This window comes from Diorhabda carinulata, chromosome 4, assembly GCF_026250575.1.
Source record: "Diorhabda carinulata isolate Delta chromosome 4, icDioCari1.1, whole genome shotgun sequence".
NCBI lineage: Eukaryota > Metazoa > Arthropoda > Insecta > Coleoptera > Chrysomelidae > Diorhabda > Diorhabda carinulata.
In genome coordinates this window covers 29,040,185-29,058,861 of record NC_079463.1, presented here as the reverse complement: position 1 = coordinate 29,058,861, position 18,677 = coordinate 29,040,185, and the positions used below count along the sequence as shown (strand labels likewise).

General features: G+C 33.3%; 1 protein-coding gene across 14 annotated transcripts in view; it reads right to left on the bottom strand.

Annotated features, from left to right (window-relative positions):
* Nucleotides 1-18,677, bottom strand: part of LOC130892283 (bromodomain-containing protein 4-like) — a 45,641-nt gene that overhangs the window by 13,907 nt on the left and 13,057 nt on the right. For 4 of the 14 annotated variants that reach the window (XM_057797620.1, XM_057797625.1, XM_057797624.1 and 1 more), the window contains exons 4-6: nucleotides 17,153-17,408; nucleotides 1,367-1,618; nucleotides 975-1,130 (exon numbers count right to left, since the gene is read on the bottom strand). In XM_057797620.1, the coding sequence (XP_057653603.1) occupies nucleotides 975-1,130; nucleotides 1,367-1,618; nucleotides 17,153-17,408 (664 nt within the window). Of the gene's footprint in view, nucleotides 1-974; nucleotides 1,131-1,366; nucleotides 1,619-17,152; nucleotides 17,412-18,677 lie in introns of all 14 variants that reach the window. The other 10 variants (XM_057797623.1, XM_057797617.1, XM_057797618.1 and 7 more) reach the window with 3 other exon arrangements.

Below are 18,677 nucleotides of genomic sequence, written 5' to 3'. Positions count from 1 at the left end.
CGTAGAATTTGCTGTTAAAGCTTTAAAAATAATTTCCGAAGGCGTTTCACTGATATCTTCTCTCGCTTTCCTTTTGCACGCACTTGAAATAACTTTCCTGCTCACTTCCTTTTCGAATGATTCGTGATTGTGCGTATCTTCCCTTCTGGTGACCAAGTTCTGCGGTCCGATAGTGTAAAGCCTCGCTTTACAATGCAGCTTCCTTCGGGAACACCTCCACGATGTTTCTCCATTTTTCAATACTTTGTCTTTGGAAAACGTAAAATTTTCACAAACAATTAAACTTTTTCCGCGTTCACTTTCGATAACAGACACCGACATTTTTCATTTTGCTCCAAGCTAGAAATAGTAATGAATGAGAGAAAATTTACGAGAAACTGTTAGGGACCCTTTTCGAAACGCAGGTAAAGGGATTACCTCTGGCGACCAATTTACATTCTCTAGAGGATCACGTAGATGAGTCAAGGTCAAATAAAGGACGAGAATAAAATCTATTTTCTAATGTGAAACTTAGTACGGTTATTTTGAATACGAGGTTGCTCCCAGAAGTACCGGCGGTAGTTGCAATAGTGAAGTAGTGATTAGAAAAAACAACAAAAACATACAAAATATATCCCAAAACTGAAAGGAACCGTTTTAACTTAGACTGGTGCTCTTTTTTCGTCTGCTTCGAACCACTCGGTCGTCTATTTTTCCTTCCTTTTTCTAGCCTAGATAACAGAATCACAAACCAATCACCACAACCCCGGGTCTGCAGAGGAGCAGCTCCTATATCAGGCCCAACTCCAACAAACCTTCCTATATAAAAAATTTCCCTTATCGTACGAAAAATATACCCATCGAATCTTTCTCACTTCATGCAGAACAGTCATATCCAACCTATTATGAGAGGTCAGCAATTTCTGATACCTCGTCACCAATTTCAAAGTCTTGAGTAGTCAATATTTAAAGTTAGTAACTAATAAATAACTTACTGTAATTTTTATTGGGCTCATAGATATCTTTAAGTAAACCGGAAGTTTTAATCCTGATTTTTGGATAATCTCCATTGGCAGATTCCGGAGGCGGTGTAGGTTCTGCCGGTATTCTTCTAGTATAATCTGATGTGTTATTTTCATTATCCGAGTTTCCTGTGAAATATTTTTTTGTACACTAAAAATTGTCCAATCGGATGGTCCAAGGACTATTATGTCAAATTGCAACAGGTTTTTGCTGGTTATTATAAGAAGTTGATTATCATTAAATCTTGTAGTGTTACAAATTTTTTGCTGCGCAATGCTGCGTATTTATATAATTGAATTGAAACTGCACAACAGAAAAAATAAGGAAATTTTCTCATGTTATGTTTTAGCTATCAATAACTTACTGTAAGTTGATTCTCCTTTTGGGTTGTCATCGGTAATCTCCGTTATAGTTAATGGTTCTTTAAGCAAACCGGTGGTCTTAATTCTTATTTTGGGATACTCTACGGCTGCAGGTTCTGGAGGTGGTGTAGGTTCTGCACCAGGTATACTTCCATAATCCGATGTACTGCTTTCGCTGTTGGAGTTGCCTGTCGCAATAGTATCCGTGGTCTTCTGGGTAGGGGATAAACTATTATTAGTGGCATTTGGAGATTCTACAAAAAAATACCTAATTAAGCATCACAGTAGTAGTTAGATTTTGCAGAGAATTGATTTTCATGTTATAAAACTATTTTATAATCATCTGACAATGTAGTCAAACGGATTATTATTTATTGTACAAAATCGAAACAGTATTCCTGGGACCGCTGCTTTACCTCATCTTCACTGTAGATTGCATGAAATGCATTACAGCTCCAACTCAACAAAACAGGGCGCATTAAAGCAAACGAATCGAAATCAGTCCAGGTAACCTTCACCAACGGCAAATTCTCAGAAGTCATTCTACACAATCAAGCCCTACCACAAGATGATGATGTCAAATATCTTGGGATGCACTTGGACAAGCGATTAACCTGAACCTAACCTAAAACATATTCACCAAACGCAAACATCAACAAATTGGGTTAGAGACTAAGGGATTTATACTGGCCAATTATCTATCAGCAGCCAAATCCAATATTGAAATTCTGGAGAGATTCCAATCGAAGGTCCTACGAATTATCGTAGATGCCGCATGGTTTGTGCCAAACTTAGTCATAACTCGTGACCTCCATGTGCCAACGGTTAAAGCGGAAATAAAAAACTTATCCATAACAGACTGGTATCTAACCTGATGTTGCAACCAACAGTTCAGTGTAGATTCAAGGAACATATTCCTTACGACCTAACCAATAGGTTTTAACGAGTGTTAGTGTGTTCCCAATAGCCAAACCTAATTGATCTAGTTATTAATTATAGCTGTAAGAGGAAAGTAATCAGTGGATGTCTTTCCAGTATGTCAATTTGTATAGTATTGTCACATAATTTGCTTATTGTAATAATTGTTATAGATTGCAAATAAAACGGGAAAATAAAAAAAAATGACTTTACGGATTTCCATCTTTATGCTGCTTATTCGTTTGAGGTGATCTCAATCATCATTTTAATCAAAACTAAACTTGCGTGTATAGAAATCGGCCCACTGTAAACTTCTGACTTTCAACTATATTTTTTTTTTAAATTATTCATTAGATCAAAAAAAGAAATACGCTGTTTGAAAGACAATTTGATATGCTTTGAAATGAATATAAATTTATCAGCAAGGCTTATCGTTTATATGCGTAGCAACCGGTAAACAAATGAAACGACTTTATGTGAGGATTCTAACGAGAATAACAAATTTGTCAAAAATTAAAATTATTTGCAGAAATTTGCATACTATTCGAGCGTTTTAATTTAATGCAAAACTACATCACAAACAGCAGCCCATTTTATTGCTCTCTATTGCAGCGGTTCGAAGGATGTACCAGCATTGTGAAAAGACTGGATCCTTTCATAGGGGATCTGGAACAGGCAGAAAGCGATTTACAACCGCTCGTGATGATGCCGTTCAAGTGCAAAAACAGCTCCGTGGGGTACTAGGAGTGATTATTAGTCAGTGGACAGTGAGAGGGAGACTGCAGGAAAATAACCTGACCCCTAAAACACCTGCGATTGGTCCAAAACTCACTCCAGATCATCGTCTAGCACAGGATCATCTGAATTGAACGTTGGAACAATGAGGATTTCTTCTATTCTCAGTTGAGCCACAATATGCCTCCACGGTAGCGACCGAAGAAGGAAAGTGTACCGAAGACCAAGAGAGCGATTCCTGTATGATCTGAGGTGCAATTTCTATCGCGCTGCTGTGTTCATTCGTGGGGGTGACGGAAGAAGAGGTTAAACGGCTGATAGATATATCGAGGAGATTTTAGCAGCTCATATACTTTACGTCGACTATATTGGAGACGAATTTACCTTTATGCATGACATTACAAGGCCGCACATCGCCGGAATCGTGCAAGATTACATTTGTTCTGCTTAGCACATGGAGTTGGACGAAAAGTGTGAGTCTATGAAACATCTGCTAGAAAAAAATATTGAGAGCACAATTGGCATGGAGATTTGAAAGTTGTGAGATACGCCAAATACACTATCCAGTGTGTATGGTTTAGAACGTGTGTTAGTAGAGGTTATCAGCAAGAAGTGCGTTTCCACTCAGAGTGCATTCCACTAAACAATGACGACCAAAACCTTTCTTGTTCTATTTAGCCCAGAGGAGTTGGAATAATCGAATTGGGCTTTTTTTATCGCAATTTTTGTATTTAAATAAAACAGTGTACAATTTGGCAGTGTACCTTGCAAGGTACATGGCTTTCCCTGATTTAATTTAGAGCCTTTATTTTAGTTCGATTATCTACCGCATCTTCTCTTTAGACCTTATACAGAAATCTCCATCAGTTTCCAATACATATTTGACGTGAAAAATTGTTTATTTTACAAATTGGAACAGTAAAATGTAAATCTGAATTCAGCTTTGATAAAAAAACTGAATCAATTCAATTGATATTGGTCGAGGAAATCTTCTGTACAGGATACCATCTGTATCCTGTAGAATATATAACCAATTCGGTTGATGATTTGGACATTACTTATGATTTAGGAGAAAAAAAGTCATTAGTAAATTTACGTGTTACTTTTTTTAAATCATATTAATTTCAAGCAATTGAGTTTGCTTAAAAAACCAAATTTATTATACATAAAAATTTATTGAGTTTAATTATTTTGATTATTACTTGATTATTTTGATGTTTTTTTTTCAAAATTTTACTTCAAGCGTTATATTATTTCATTATATTTCCTCACCCAAATGTGGATTCTGGAGATGAAGAAGAAAATGAAGAAAGTTTGGAGAACGAAGATTTATTACATCTGGCAGCGAGAAAAAAGTGTCAGATGATTTTAAGAGAAAAAATTTTTTAGACCAAGAGTTGAAAAATTATTTCTTGTGACAAATATAATAATAATAATTGATCAAGAGAAGTATTGTATGATTTACAATTTGAAATACAACCGTCAGATATCAGATTGATAAGTATACAAGGTTTTTCAAAGAAGATGAATTCAACTCAAGAGTAAACTACCCTTATTTTTCAAAATCTTGACAATTGGATTTACAAAATTTTTTAAAATGACTTGTTCAAATATACAGGGTGTCTCGCCTTAGAGCCGGCACTGAACAAAGGCGTATAGGGAAGCCCAAAATATGACGATTCCATATCTGATGAGTAAGGCACAAAAATAATTAAAAAAATCCGTTGCAACCCTTTAGCTTGAAAATATCAAATGTGGTATGCTGTATGAGACTTGAATATTTCTTTTGTATCAGTTTGGCTTATTTTTTTAGGAGACACGGTTGACAAAATTAAGCAAAAAAGACACGTTTAGAGGAAGAGCCAGTGACCAATTTTAAGTCACATTCGTGTCCGTGCGAGTGCAAGTAAGACAGTAATATGGAAACCTGCAGGTTAGAGTAAAAGGGCTTATTGGTCATCTGTCGCACTTCATTAGACGTAGATTTAAAATGGTACATAATGCACCGAATAATGAATAGCAAAAATCTTTCAAGTTATCTGGAATGGAGGACTCACCTGCAATTAAATTTACAACGGAAATATTGCACGAAAAAGGTTTTTTTGTTATTTTTAACATACTTTTTCTTAAAACTGGCGCTTTTTGTAAATGTTCAGACTCTTTCGTAATGATTGAAAAGCTGTATATTTAACCTCATATTCTTGGGAGTGTTCTTCGACTATTGCTTTTACTGAAGTCATGTAAAAGAATGAATGTGCGCCAAAAAAAAACTTCTCTTTGCTGTTAAAATATTTTCTTCAATAAATTCGCTTAATTCATCAAATGCTAATTCATGATAACGACGGTATGTTTGCCAATCAATTGGTGGAGTTTTTTTATCCATTGCTTTACATTTATTATTAATTTTGTGATAAAAAAATGTTTCTCCATCCAAATTTTGGAATCTTTCCCATATATTATTTGCATTATTCAATTTGCAGTATTTTCGAATAAGTTTAGTTACAATGCGTTTGTTTGTTGCACATAATTTTTGTTCTTTACCACGATGTTGTTTTCTTTTCTTTTCGCAGAAGAAACATTCAGTATATAATCCTGGTTCGATTCTTTCAAGGGCATTATTTTTATCCTCGTGTCCTTCATCATAGATAGCATCTTGTTCCCTTTGTTCTGTTTCCGTGGTTGTATGTAAAGTCGATGGCTGAAGTGATACCGGACGATTTTTTGGGGTGGCAATCACAACACTATTTCCGTCTCAATATTTTTGCCTTACTGCAGTAAAATTTGCGTAACACTTGCTGTGATATCCAATATCACTGTTAATTTCATCAGGTAAAATCACAATTTTTTTTACTTTGTCGAACAGAAAAATCTTATCACCAGTTTTTTTGCAGAATGCAGAAAACATTTTTTAAAAATGTAACTGTAGAATGGAGTATAAAAAGAAAAGTATTTATCATACGAGTCTGAAGTATTATACAGAGTGAATTTTATGTATGGAACGCTTCAATTATGGCTTGTACGATTGTTATAAATGTTTGTGTACAAGGGTCTTGTCAAAGAATGAATTGATATTTTAATGATAGAAGGATATGGTGATAGGCGTAGAAGTCAACAAGAAACGTGTAATAACTTTAATGATTTATATCCTAACCGAAATCTCATAACAAGATCTACTGTAAAAAAGTTGAAATGGTTGAGTAAAAGATTTATCAAAATAAACTGGAAATAAATCTTTAGATGTTTGTGTCTTGTTAGAAGACGATCCACACATGAGTACTTGACAAATATCCAGGGAACTTCATATTTCGCAAACATCCGTAGTGTAAAAAGTAGTTTGCAGACCTAATGATGGAAAAATGTTACAATCAAAACTATCCAAATATTTTAAGTAATGTAATGTTTTGCGATAAGGCCTTTTTGTATGAATGGAAACGTAAATCGGCATAATTGTAGATACCGGTCACGTACCAATCCTCGTTAGAAGCGTGAGTCCCACACTCAATATCCTAAAAAACTGAATGTATGGAATGGAATAATAGGCGACAAAATAATTGGTCCCTTTTTCATTGAGGGTAACTTAAATGGTCCAGCGAATTTAGATTTATTGGAAAGTATAATTATATCTGAGTTGGCTCGGATATTTCCAAATCCAAGTAAGTTACATTTAAAAAAAAAAAACTTCATTATTTGAAACTTTCAGAAAATAACAATATCCCAAACGACAATATTTGGCTACAACCTACAAGATGGTACCCCACCAGAAAACTATGCGTGTGTGATGAGGCTATTGAAGTGTTTAAAAGCATCACTGACTAGCCGTGTCGGCATTTAGGCTAAAATACGAGTTTTTTGTAATCGATACGTTTGTTGACCGTTTTTATATCTACTGGTTTAGTTTTTCGTTTATGTGTATGTTTTGCTAACGATAAGAATGACGCTCTGTTCTTGTTTAAAGAGGTCTAAAAAGGTGTATCGTATTTTTACTAGGGTCAGTCGGTTATTTGCTTTTCTTGTAAACGTTCGAGTTACGAGTTTTAATTAAAGTATTCAGTTTTCACGAGTTTATTATTTACTTCACCTGATCCACTTAAAAAATTCTACAACAGAGGCAATACCTGAATAATGTGTTTCCTAGAAGGATTGTAAGGCGTGGTTTTATCGAATGGCCCCCACGATCACCAGACATGAATCCTTTAGACTATTTCCTGTGGGGTCACTTAAAAAACATCGCATATAAAATAAAGCCTGCTAATATTCAGGGATTGAAAGATAGGATTACCACAAAGATAAGAAGAATTGAGAAGTTAGAGATGTTGCAAAGTTTTAAAAACCGCATGGCTTGTTTTATTGAAGTAAACGAACAATATTTTGACAACTTTTAACATGACACAAACATTTAAAGATTTGTCTTCAGTTGTTGGAGGTTTTCTGCTCGATGATTTGAGTAAATATTTCACTGCACCAGTTTCGTTAAACTTTTTACTAATTTACTGACACCAGACCTTGAAATTTGTATCAGCTCATAAATTATTAAAGAAAATTCAAATTAAACAAATTTATTCAATCGTAGACATCTAAATGGACAAGATTTATTGTAACTGGTGTAACAAAATCTATAGGTTGATCCATTTGAAATAAAAAAGTTCAATATTTTTCCGAAAAAACGAAAAGATCTGATAACAATATAGATAGCACCATAAAACCGGCTGTATCCCAAGATTCTTTGTTGAGAATTGATCAAATTGACATCTGACCTGACCTATCCCAACCTTAACCCTTTCCTTACCTCACACTATTTTGTTTTATATAAAGACAAATTTGGTAACCATGATCATGTTAATTTTTTATTTAGTTAAGTTGGCAGGCGATAAGCATTTTTTGTAGGGATGGGTATCGGTAGACAAATCATCGATGTTTCGAAACATCGATGTTTTCCCAAAAGAACAAAAAAGGAATAAAAAAAAAACAATTAAGATCATATTTTCATGAAAATATGAAAGAAACGTTGTAAAATTAATGATTTTGCGTAATAGCTGATAGGTAAAGTTAAGTTTTTGTTTCTCTAAAATTCATTGGCAAAGAAAATTCTGAAATTAAGTTTTAAAGTCGAAAATGAAACCCAGTTTTTTATTTAGCTGTGTTACCTAATTAAAAATCATCTGTAATTTTTCACTAATTATTACACAAAAATGATTAGGAGACAAACAAGGTTATGAGCTTCAAAACAAACTTAAAAATATTAAAGAAAATAAATTTTACAATTTAAGTTGTAATAATAATTGAAAACATAATAATTGTTCAATTAATATTGAAAAGATAAAAATTTTGAAATAAAAATATTGGGTATTAAATTTCCCAAAATTTGTCATCTAGTCCATGCAGAAAAATAAGTTTCGCAGCCATATCCTCCGAGTGGCGATTTTTGAGAGGGTTCAAAATCAGACCTGCTTGGGAGAATAGACGCTCAGATGGAACGGGAATGACGATTACGGACACATATTTGAATACTACTTGAAAAATAGTAATTGTCCATCATTTTTCAGAAAGCCAGAGGTTTCTACTGAATCTTCTCGTTTGGGGAAGTTAAGTATAACGAAAGTTATTCGGGCATTGATTTATCTATCGATTGTTTCTTTTTTTGCACTGCGCTCTAATTTCACTCAAAACGTACACCCGTGTTCTATTTCAAATAATGAAATAATTAGTCTTGCCTAATTTGAAATTTATTAATTCAAGTAGTTTTCCAATAACCGGGAATTATTGAAATTACCAAAATATCGATGTTTATTTAAAACCATCGATAACTGCAAAACATCGAAAGAAAATCATCGATGTTTTCTTGAAACCATCGATACCCATCCCTAATTTTTTGATATGTTCAGGCGACAGCGAAAAAACGAAAAGAAATGTCGACAGGCAAACGTGCTCCAATTTGTAATCCCAAGAATTGTTAAGTATTTCCGACGATTGTTTAGCAAGAATTTTGTTAATCAAAACAAGTATTTCCAAACGATTCCAAAGGTATCAAATTAAGCTTTATTTTGGTAATTATACACTTTCACGGTCACCTGGTTTTTTGGAACATTTTGAGACCAAGATCATTAAAATCCATCCATTTTTCGATTTTCTAGAGCCAACCTAACCTAACCTTACCCTTTTGGTAATTATACACTTTCACGGTCACCTGGTTTTTTGGTTAGGTTAGGTTAGGTTGGCTCTAGAAAATCGAAAAATGTGTATAATTACCATAATTTTTTGTAAAGGATTATTTTGCAAAACCGTTTTTTTTACGATTTAAAACAGTAAAACTATGAGAAATTTTCATTTCAGCTATTTCTACTAATTTTTTTTTATAAATCCGCCGTAAAATGGAACATTTTGATACCAAGATCATTAAAATCCATCCATTTCTCGATTTTCTAGAGCCAAAAAACCAGGTGACCTTGAAAGTGTATAATTACCTTTATTTTTTGTTGGATTCTGAGCAAAAATGAATTTTAGTTTTCAAACATTTATTTTATATATTTTTGATTCTTGGAAATATTTATTTAAAAGGACTATTATATTTTAATGTATTGCTTTTAAATTTTTAGAAAACACATTTAAAACACATGGGTGCAGTGTGAATGAAAGGCCGGTATAGCCTTGATTTATGATCTAGGGTACTTGAGTATCTGTTTATCGTTATACCAAAAGCACAACCAAGCACTATGGTCTTTGTTCAAGAAAACTGTGTTTTACTTAATATAGTCTAGGGTTGAACCTTGAAATGAAATATATTTTACTAAACTCCGTCCTGTGACGACTTTTCTCGCAAAGTTATTATAAAAAATTCATAGTGAATCAATATAAAAATCCTATCCATAACTTCCTATATTTTTGTATTCAAATCTTGTCGCCACATGCCAAAACCTTGTTCATTAATTTTTGTTTCACAGTATTATAAACAAACAAATAAGTTGCTTTTATATAAAGTCCTGAATATTTTTCTTATTAAAATTGTAAAAGTTATATACTGATAATTGTGTACATTGACAGAAACTCTGTTCGAACATTTTGTCAACTTTCGACATCATCATTTCTCAACAAAGATCCCAAACCCAATGAAACTAACAAAACCCTTGTACACAAAAATTTATAAAAATCGTACAAACCGTTTCCGAAATAATTGCGGCTTACCATACACAAAACTCACTCTATATAATGAAGTAGGCAAATCACCACGTTGAAATATACCGCACGATACTTTAAAATTGTCAATGTTTAACAAAAAAGAAATTTTTGCAATACTTCAGTATAAAATATTTATTCTGATAGAAAGATCGACGCATCAGTAAAACTGAACTGCACTCCAAAATGTTCGTAAACGACAACTGGGATGTTGAATCGTATGTAACACCCGAAACCCTACTTTTTATTCGTAACTGTGTTGGGACCTTCGAAATGTAAAGTAAGAAATATAAAAGTACGTCACAGGTACAGGTTACAGCAATAGAGCTTCTACGAATTGTCACTATTACACTAGAATATTACGACTTTTAATATTTTCCCACAGTATCCTTGACAATGACCTCCAGAATATCAGCGTCAAAGGTACAGAAAAGTTACAAAGTTCACAGATGCCCAATAAGTACTTTCACTCTAACCTGCAGGTTTCCATTATTACTGTCTTACTCGTTTTTCGCTCTGGCAGACTGTTGGTGATGGAATTTCGTTCTGGCATTGTATATTATTAATTGTTTATTTGTTTTATTTATTATGTTAAAATTTGAAGACTGATGAAATGACCAAAATGGATTTTTTTATAAAGATAGCAAAAATCCAATGAAGATGAAATACTTTACTTATACTTTAACTAAATAACTAAAATAAATGTTATTTCTTACACTCCTTAAAATTTTAGGGAAGTCTACACGGCCACACAGGACTGTAAGATGTTGTTCTCATTTTCAGTATGTATAGAGGATTTACTGTAGAAAGTTTCGTGACTTTTGAGATTGAGATTACCATCTGAAATTGGTCACTGGCTCTTGGTCTAACAGTGGAGCGACCAATGGGATTTGACCTCGTTAAATGGTTCCATGTGGCTTCATACTCGTACATTAACCAGGTCTAAGGTGATCAGAGTCACTTCTCTGAGCGGGAGTGGGCCCAACTTCGAGATGGTGGTTGAGACCACACCGGTGAAGGAGGCGGAGAAGGTGGACTTCGGAACGACGAACTCAGCTTAAGTGGCAACCCTCCTTTTAGGGATTGTATAGAAGGAAATCAAGAAGAAACTACTGCACTATTAATTCTCAAGAACAGCCACAATAATAAGTCAAGAAAGTGGAACGGCCCTTCCTTTAATGGGACAGGGGTAAGAAGAATCCCCGAATGGAAAAAGAGAGATGCTACTTTAAGTCAAATTGCAAAGTGGAACATTAGAACTCTCTACAAAGCTGGGAAATTAATAACTTTCGCTCTGGAGATGATGCCACCGGCCAATAATCCACATTCAAAATCTGATGTATCCAAATGTGACTTTTTCAGGATACATCGGTAGCTCTTGCAATGCTGGTCTTCACTCCAGATGCGACGTATCCATTCAACCAGAAAAGTGGATCTCCCTCCAACTTTGCCAGCTCCCATTCACCAAATGTTAGACGTGTGGCTTCAATTCTTGCAGCAGCCGTATCTTATAAGATTTTAAACCCAAATCCCTTCGCAAAATTTTCCACGTAGTGGACTAACAGAGTTCGTTTGCGTATTAGTGGTTTAATGTCCAATAGTGTAAACTGGGTTCGAAATTTAGTCACAAGCTTCCGAATAGTTCCCTCAGTAGGCCGACCAAACTGCCCATAAATTGGAAGAAATGCGTGATGCACTCTCTTAACCCAGCATGAATTTTGATGGTAAAATTAAATAATTTGTAAGCGTTGATCGTTCCTTAAATTATAGACCAAGCTGAACAAGTTTGACAATGACAAGACCCGATTCGCGTGATTTGTCAAAAACAGTGTTACCAAAAAGATACCAGCAAAAAATTCACTCATATATAAAAATTTCGTCGCAACCCTTTAACTTGAAAGTAGCAAATTTGGTACGTTAAAAAAATTAAGCGAATGACATATTTAATTTTCCAATAATCGTATTCTATAAGTCATACCTTTTGATTTTATTCTCATTTCTATCAAGTACTTACGATTTGACTTGATTTGTTGAAATTGCAAATTCGGAAATGTTTTTTCATCATGGATTCGCAATTCTAATGACATTGTATCATTATTGATTACTAATTGACAATTATATTACAACAAACACGTTGTTAAAGATATGTCAATAAACAATATCTAAAACTTAGAGCAAACGATCATTTTTTTAAACAACTTAATTAGGCAAGGAGACAAATAAGTTGATTCGACTTACGACTCTTAAAATTTGTGACGTAAAGACTTTTGAATATACCTTTATATAAATTATTACATTATACTGAGATACATGAAAAAAAAATCTAGATTATTCTGAAAATTAATACGCAGAAAGATCATATTTTGTAAACAAGTGTCAGCATTTATTTTAATATAAAAATAGGACTGTTGTAAACACCTTCAATGAATTTTAGTTAATTCAATCATTGAGATTAATTAGATTCATTCGGTATTTGTAAAATTGAAAATTGTATTTTTTGTGTTAATAAAGTTTCGAAAATTAAATAATATAATTACTGATTTTTTTTAGTCGAATTTTTCCTTGAAAAATTCGACTATTACGGTAGGCATGACTAGAAGAAAAATGGGGGGCACATCATTTTTCCCATGTTTTGAGACCTCCTGAAAACGATTATGATGGTTTTTCGAATGTCTGTAGTTTATATATATATATATCTATATATATCCGTTTAAGCTACAATTCTTATTTTCGTTTCTGGAGCAATTGCTGTGGGTCCGATTTGGTTCAAAATTAGCATACATGGCTTTTTTGGCGGCGGATTGATGTTATTAGAGTTTGGTTGAAAACAAATGAATATTTCGAGGGGTCGCAGTGCAAAAAAAGTGGTTTTTGACCTTTGCTCACCTCTGCAGGTCAAACGAAAACCGACTGAAAAATGAAATTTCACATGTAGGTTCAATTAGTTGCGAGATGATTTCCTGTCTAAGGTCGAAACTTTCCATCTCCACCCCTCTCCATTTTATGGTCATTTTTGTTATATTTTCTTATTTTTTGGCCAGAAAAAGTTTAACTAGAGGGTTCGAAATTCGCATGCAAGTAGGGGTGATGTTGAAGAATTGTCTTTCTCAAGTTCAAAGTTTTCTTCTTCAGTTCTTCTAGCACAAAACGCCCGAAATCATTTTGATCGTTGTAATTGTTAAACTGGACCGCCTCCTATTTCTTGTCATTATGACAATTTGTTCTTTGTTGTCAATTGGAATTGAACAAGAGGGTTCGAGACCACCGGGTCTATTGAAATTATGAATTTTCATTCGAGAGAGAGAGTTAACTTGTGAAATGAAAAGTTATTGAGAAATAGCAAATTTTCCATATAAAGAAATAAGATTGAGAATTGATATCATTTCCAAGAAATTCATTTTATGGAAAGATTTGTTTGTGTATTAGTTAAATTTGACTTTCGTGATGGAGCTCTGCTGCTCACGGCTTTTCTTTATCTCAAAGAGAGGTTTTTGTGCTAATTTTTGTGACAAAAATGACTTATTAGAAAACGAGTTTTTTGTTATTATTATCGCAGTGTAAAATAGTCACGTCAAAAGTACGTCAAACATTTTATAAAGTTTAAAAAGCGGTTTATATAAAAATATCTTTCACGCTTATTCGTTTTTGAGATTTTCTCGACCGCTCCCATCTCGCGAAGGTCTCCAGAGAATTTTAAGTGGAATTAAAATCATAGGCAACCGAAAATAAACTGCAATACGAGTGAAAATTACATTCGACAGACCAAAATGATACGAGTGTTGCTACTGAGGTTTTAAGACAAAAAAATAAAAATTTATAATAGGATATGGCTTTATTGTTTTTGAAAATATTCTCTATTGAGATCAATATACTTGTGCATGCGTTCGAACCAATTTTTGTAGCATTTTTTCATTCCGATTGAGGTACCTCCAAAACAGTGGTCGCCAAACTTTTGAGTTAGTTACCCATCCTAGCATTTATAAACCTTTTAGTGAGCTACCTAAGAATATTGGGACAAAGAAAGTACACAAAATGTAATTTTTGGACCAGTTTATTACAAACGAACAGTAATTTGCGTATTTTGAATTTTCCGCAAAAAAAAACCTTTTAATTTAAGAATAGTTAGGTTAGGTTACGTTATGTTTGGTTAGATTAAATTAGGTTAGGTTAGGAGACAATGAATATAATCGCATTGATGAGAGAGTATTAACTCTATGATACTCATTTATAATTATTCTTCTATTTACCGTAATAAACATTTCAAGCTAAATACAGGGATTGAAGATTGAAGTTTCCTGAGGGTTTACAAGGACGTCTACAGGGGTTATGTAAAAAGTAAATGAGTGTGTTTGTTTTTGCGCGTATAAGCTCTAGGGGGGTTTAGAAAAAGCGAAGAGATTTTAGAGGGTACACGAAAAGTAAGGTATACACAAGAAGTAATTAGAAGACCCACAAGAAAGTGGTGTTTACGTGGGGGGATATTATGCAGTTAGCTGATTTTTTTTTCAAAGGGTTCTAATACATTTGAAATTTCAATATTATGAAAAAAGTAATGTGACTATGATCATCTAATCGTATAAAATGTCATAATGTTATTTCTAGTTATGAAGCAGGTGTAGACCAATTTCACTTCAAATGATTTTAATATTGAATATTATAGAGAAAAGGAATGTGATGATTTCAGGCAGGTGCATACGCAATTTATCCAACGATTACATCATAACTATACAGACAGGAGTAAGCTTGTTGAAATATGTTACAAATGCATGAAAATGGAACGTTATGATATCTGGTCATAATTGTTAGTAACAGATTAGATTGTACGAAATCGTATAAAATATAGTTTCGAGGAATATGGTATTTGGATTCACAAAAACCACAAAAAATAAAGTAAAATTTTCGAAGGAAACGCAATTATCATTCTAATGTTTTATATCACGCAGAATATAAGGTGGTTACATGAAAAATAATTTTGATTTTTACCAATAAATAATATACAGGGTAATTACATTATTTATAAAAAGAAATGGTAATTATCTACATTAGGTTACACCCCTCCAATTTCGTTGAAATTTTAGAAAAGTAAGGTATACACAAGAAGTAATTAGAAGACCCTCAAGAAAGTGGTGTTTACGTGGGGGGATATTATGCAGTTAGCCGATTTTTTTTCAAAGGGTTCTACATTTGAAACTTCAATATTATGAAAAAAGGAATGCGACGATGATCATCTAATCGTATACAATGTCATAATGTTATTTCTAGTTATGAAGCAGGTGTAGACCAATTTCGCTTAAAATGATTTTAATATTGAATATTATAGAGAAAAGGAATGTGATGGTTTCCGCTAGGTGCAGAGAATTTGGTAGCCTTTGACATACTTGGAATTTGTTGAAGATCCTACAGAAATAGTAAGTCGACAGTTAATAAGCGATAAATTTCCTGGTATTCCTTCACATGTAACATCATCATTCAAATTTATTGATGGACACATCTACTTTTTTATCGAGATATGTATTACAGATATAGTGAATTTACGAAAAAGATTGTTGCTGCTGGGATATTTAATTGGAATATTTTCCTGTCCTAACCAAGGTATACTGTATATAAGTTTTAGTATGTTATAAAGAAAATTATGCTGAAAAATTTGGGGCGGAAATCATCCCTTCACATAGTTTTTCAACTTTGAAGTTCCAGAAAAAGAAAAATAATTTATACATCGTAGTTTAGCTTCGCATGTCTTCATTACCTAAAGATGACATCATGTGTCAAAAAATTTGCAGTGAATTTAGTCTAGTTTGTTTACATACGACTATCGTTAGTAAATCTATCAATATTTGTTTTTTTTTTGATTCGTGTTTGACCATGAAAATGACATGCGAAGATAAACTACGATGTATAAATTATTTTTCTTTTTCTGGAACTTCAAAGTTGAAAAACTATGTGAAGGGATGATTTCCGCACCCTACATGTGTGTATCAAATTTTTCAGCATAATTTTCTCTATAACATACTAAAATTTTAACGAAATCGGAGGGGTGTAACCTAATGTAGATAATTACCATTTCTTTTTATAAATAATGTTATTACCCTGTATATTATTTATTGTTAAAAATCAAAACCACCTTATATTCCTCGTGATATAAAATATTAAAATGATAATTGCGTTTCCTTCGAAAATTTTACTTTAGTTTTTGTGGTTTTTGTGAATCCAAATACCATATTCCTCGAAACTATATTTTATACGATTTCGTACAATCTAATCTGTTACTAACAATTATAACCAGATATCATAACATTCCATTTTCATGCATTTGTATCGTATTTTAACAAGTTTACTTCTGTCTGTATAGTTATGATGTAATCGTTGGATAAATTGCGTATGCACCTGCCTGAAATCATCACATTCCTTTTCTCTATAATATTCAATATTAAAATCATTTGAAGCGAAATTGGTCTACACCTGCTTCATAACTAGAAATAACATTATGACATTGTATACGATTAGATGATCATCGCCACATTCCTTTTTTCATAACATTGAAATTTCAAATGTAGAACCCTTTGAAAAAAAAAAATCAGCTAATTGCATAATAGCCCCCACGTAAACACCACCATCCCCCCTCATCTCTTACAATCCTCTTTCTTTCTCTTGGGTCTTCTAATTCTTGTGTATAACTAACTTTTTGTGTAACTGGAAACTTCTTCATATCGGTAGCCCGCCTGTTCATCCGACCCAGTGTCACAGAACATACCTACAAGTAACTACTCATTCATTCCAACGCATCAACGGCCTCTTCAAGTGTAGAAAAACGTTGATCTCGTTATTTATTTTTGATCTGCGGGTATACGAAGCAATCATTGGGTACCAAACGAAGACTGTACGGTGGACGACCCATCAATTGGATGCACAATATAGAGGAATTTTTCACAGGTATACATAGCAGATAAAATATTCGAATAACTTACCACGATTAATTTCTTCGATGCCATCAAAATTGGGCGATAAAATGGTATCGTCTATATCCAGATCATTTGTCAAATGATCAACGGTAGGTTCCTCTGATACAGGATCGGATGGAGCAGGTGGTTTATCAGGCTGAATTTCAACATTTTCCTGTTTGGAACTTTCATCCACGCTTTCCAATTCTTCTTTTATAACTGCCAGATTGCTGGTTGGCGGTTTATCTGTCGTATCGGGATTATTATTGAGCGGCGAGCTCTGCTGCTAGATACAAAAAAAATAGATAAAACATCGATTCAACGTATTCAATACAATCTTCAATTACAATGAAAATATTAATGTGGAATCCAATGGTGTTAGAAGTATTATTACTTCGGAAGCAGATCTTGAAGTATTGTTACTATGGAAGCAAACAACGATTTTTCAAAATCAGTCAAAACAAGTCAGAAGTAATTATTTGAAATGTCTTCAGATAGCGAGTCAGACATTCCGTTTGAAGTAAGAGCAAATGCTGCAGTGGGTACAAGGGGGTCGCCAAGGGGGAGCAGAGGGGCAGTTGCTCCCTCCCTAGAGGTCAAATGTAGCTAGCCGCAAAGCGACCAAAATCCTAACGGGGTGCGAGAAATTGACTTTCTTATTAATAAACTCCGAATCTCATGACAAATTAAGGTTTAACGTATATTGTAGAAAGTATTGATTATAGTCCGAGAGCCGGCCGCTGAAAAAGGCACCTGATCGGTTAAAGGACATGTATTATTGGAAAAGTTAGTACTCAAATAGACGAAAACAATGATATAGGAGTTATAGACCCCAGTAAGTCACTTGACTAGGCAACCATTTTTTGGTTTCTTAAATTTTGATATAGTTGCTTAGCTTATTAGTTGAAGCATGATTTTGGTATCAAATGAAAGCTTGAACTTTCTAGTTTTAGAAAAAAAAAAGGTTGCCTAGCATCTGGCTGTTAGAAATTTTGGCAGCCCACTGTGAAGACGGCCAACCCGAGTGTATCCTATAAGATACTCCATAAGAACGTTATACCTTAATCTATGTATTTCCCATTAAATTTTATGAACTTATTTTTCATATTTAAAATATAATAATGTAATTAATTGTTTTTTCAATAAATTTTTTTCAATTAGCACGTAATTAACTACAACGTAGACAAAACATAGAAAATATAATACTTAAAATGTAAGAAATGAATCGGAGACAAATATATTTTAATATTTGTTAATTTTTTTAATACTTTTGTTTTAAATATATTTTTAAACATGGAAAATATAAATGAGGAAATGAATTGGAGATAAATATATGTTTAAAATATCTCCCAAAATTTCTAGCAGTCACAGGCTAGGCAACATTTTTTTTTTTTTCGTCTAAAACTAGAAGAAAGTTCAAGTTTTCATTTGATACCAAAATCATGCTTCAACTAATAAGCTAAGCAACTATACCAAAATTAAAAAAATTGAGTACTTTTCCAATAATATATGTCTTTTAACCGATCAGGTGCCTTTTTCAGCGACCGGCTCT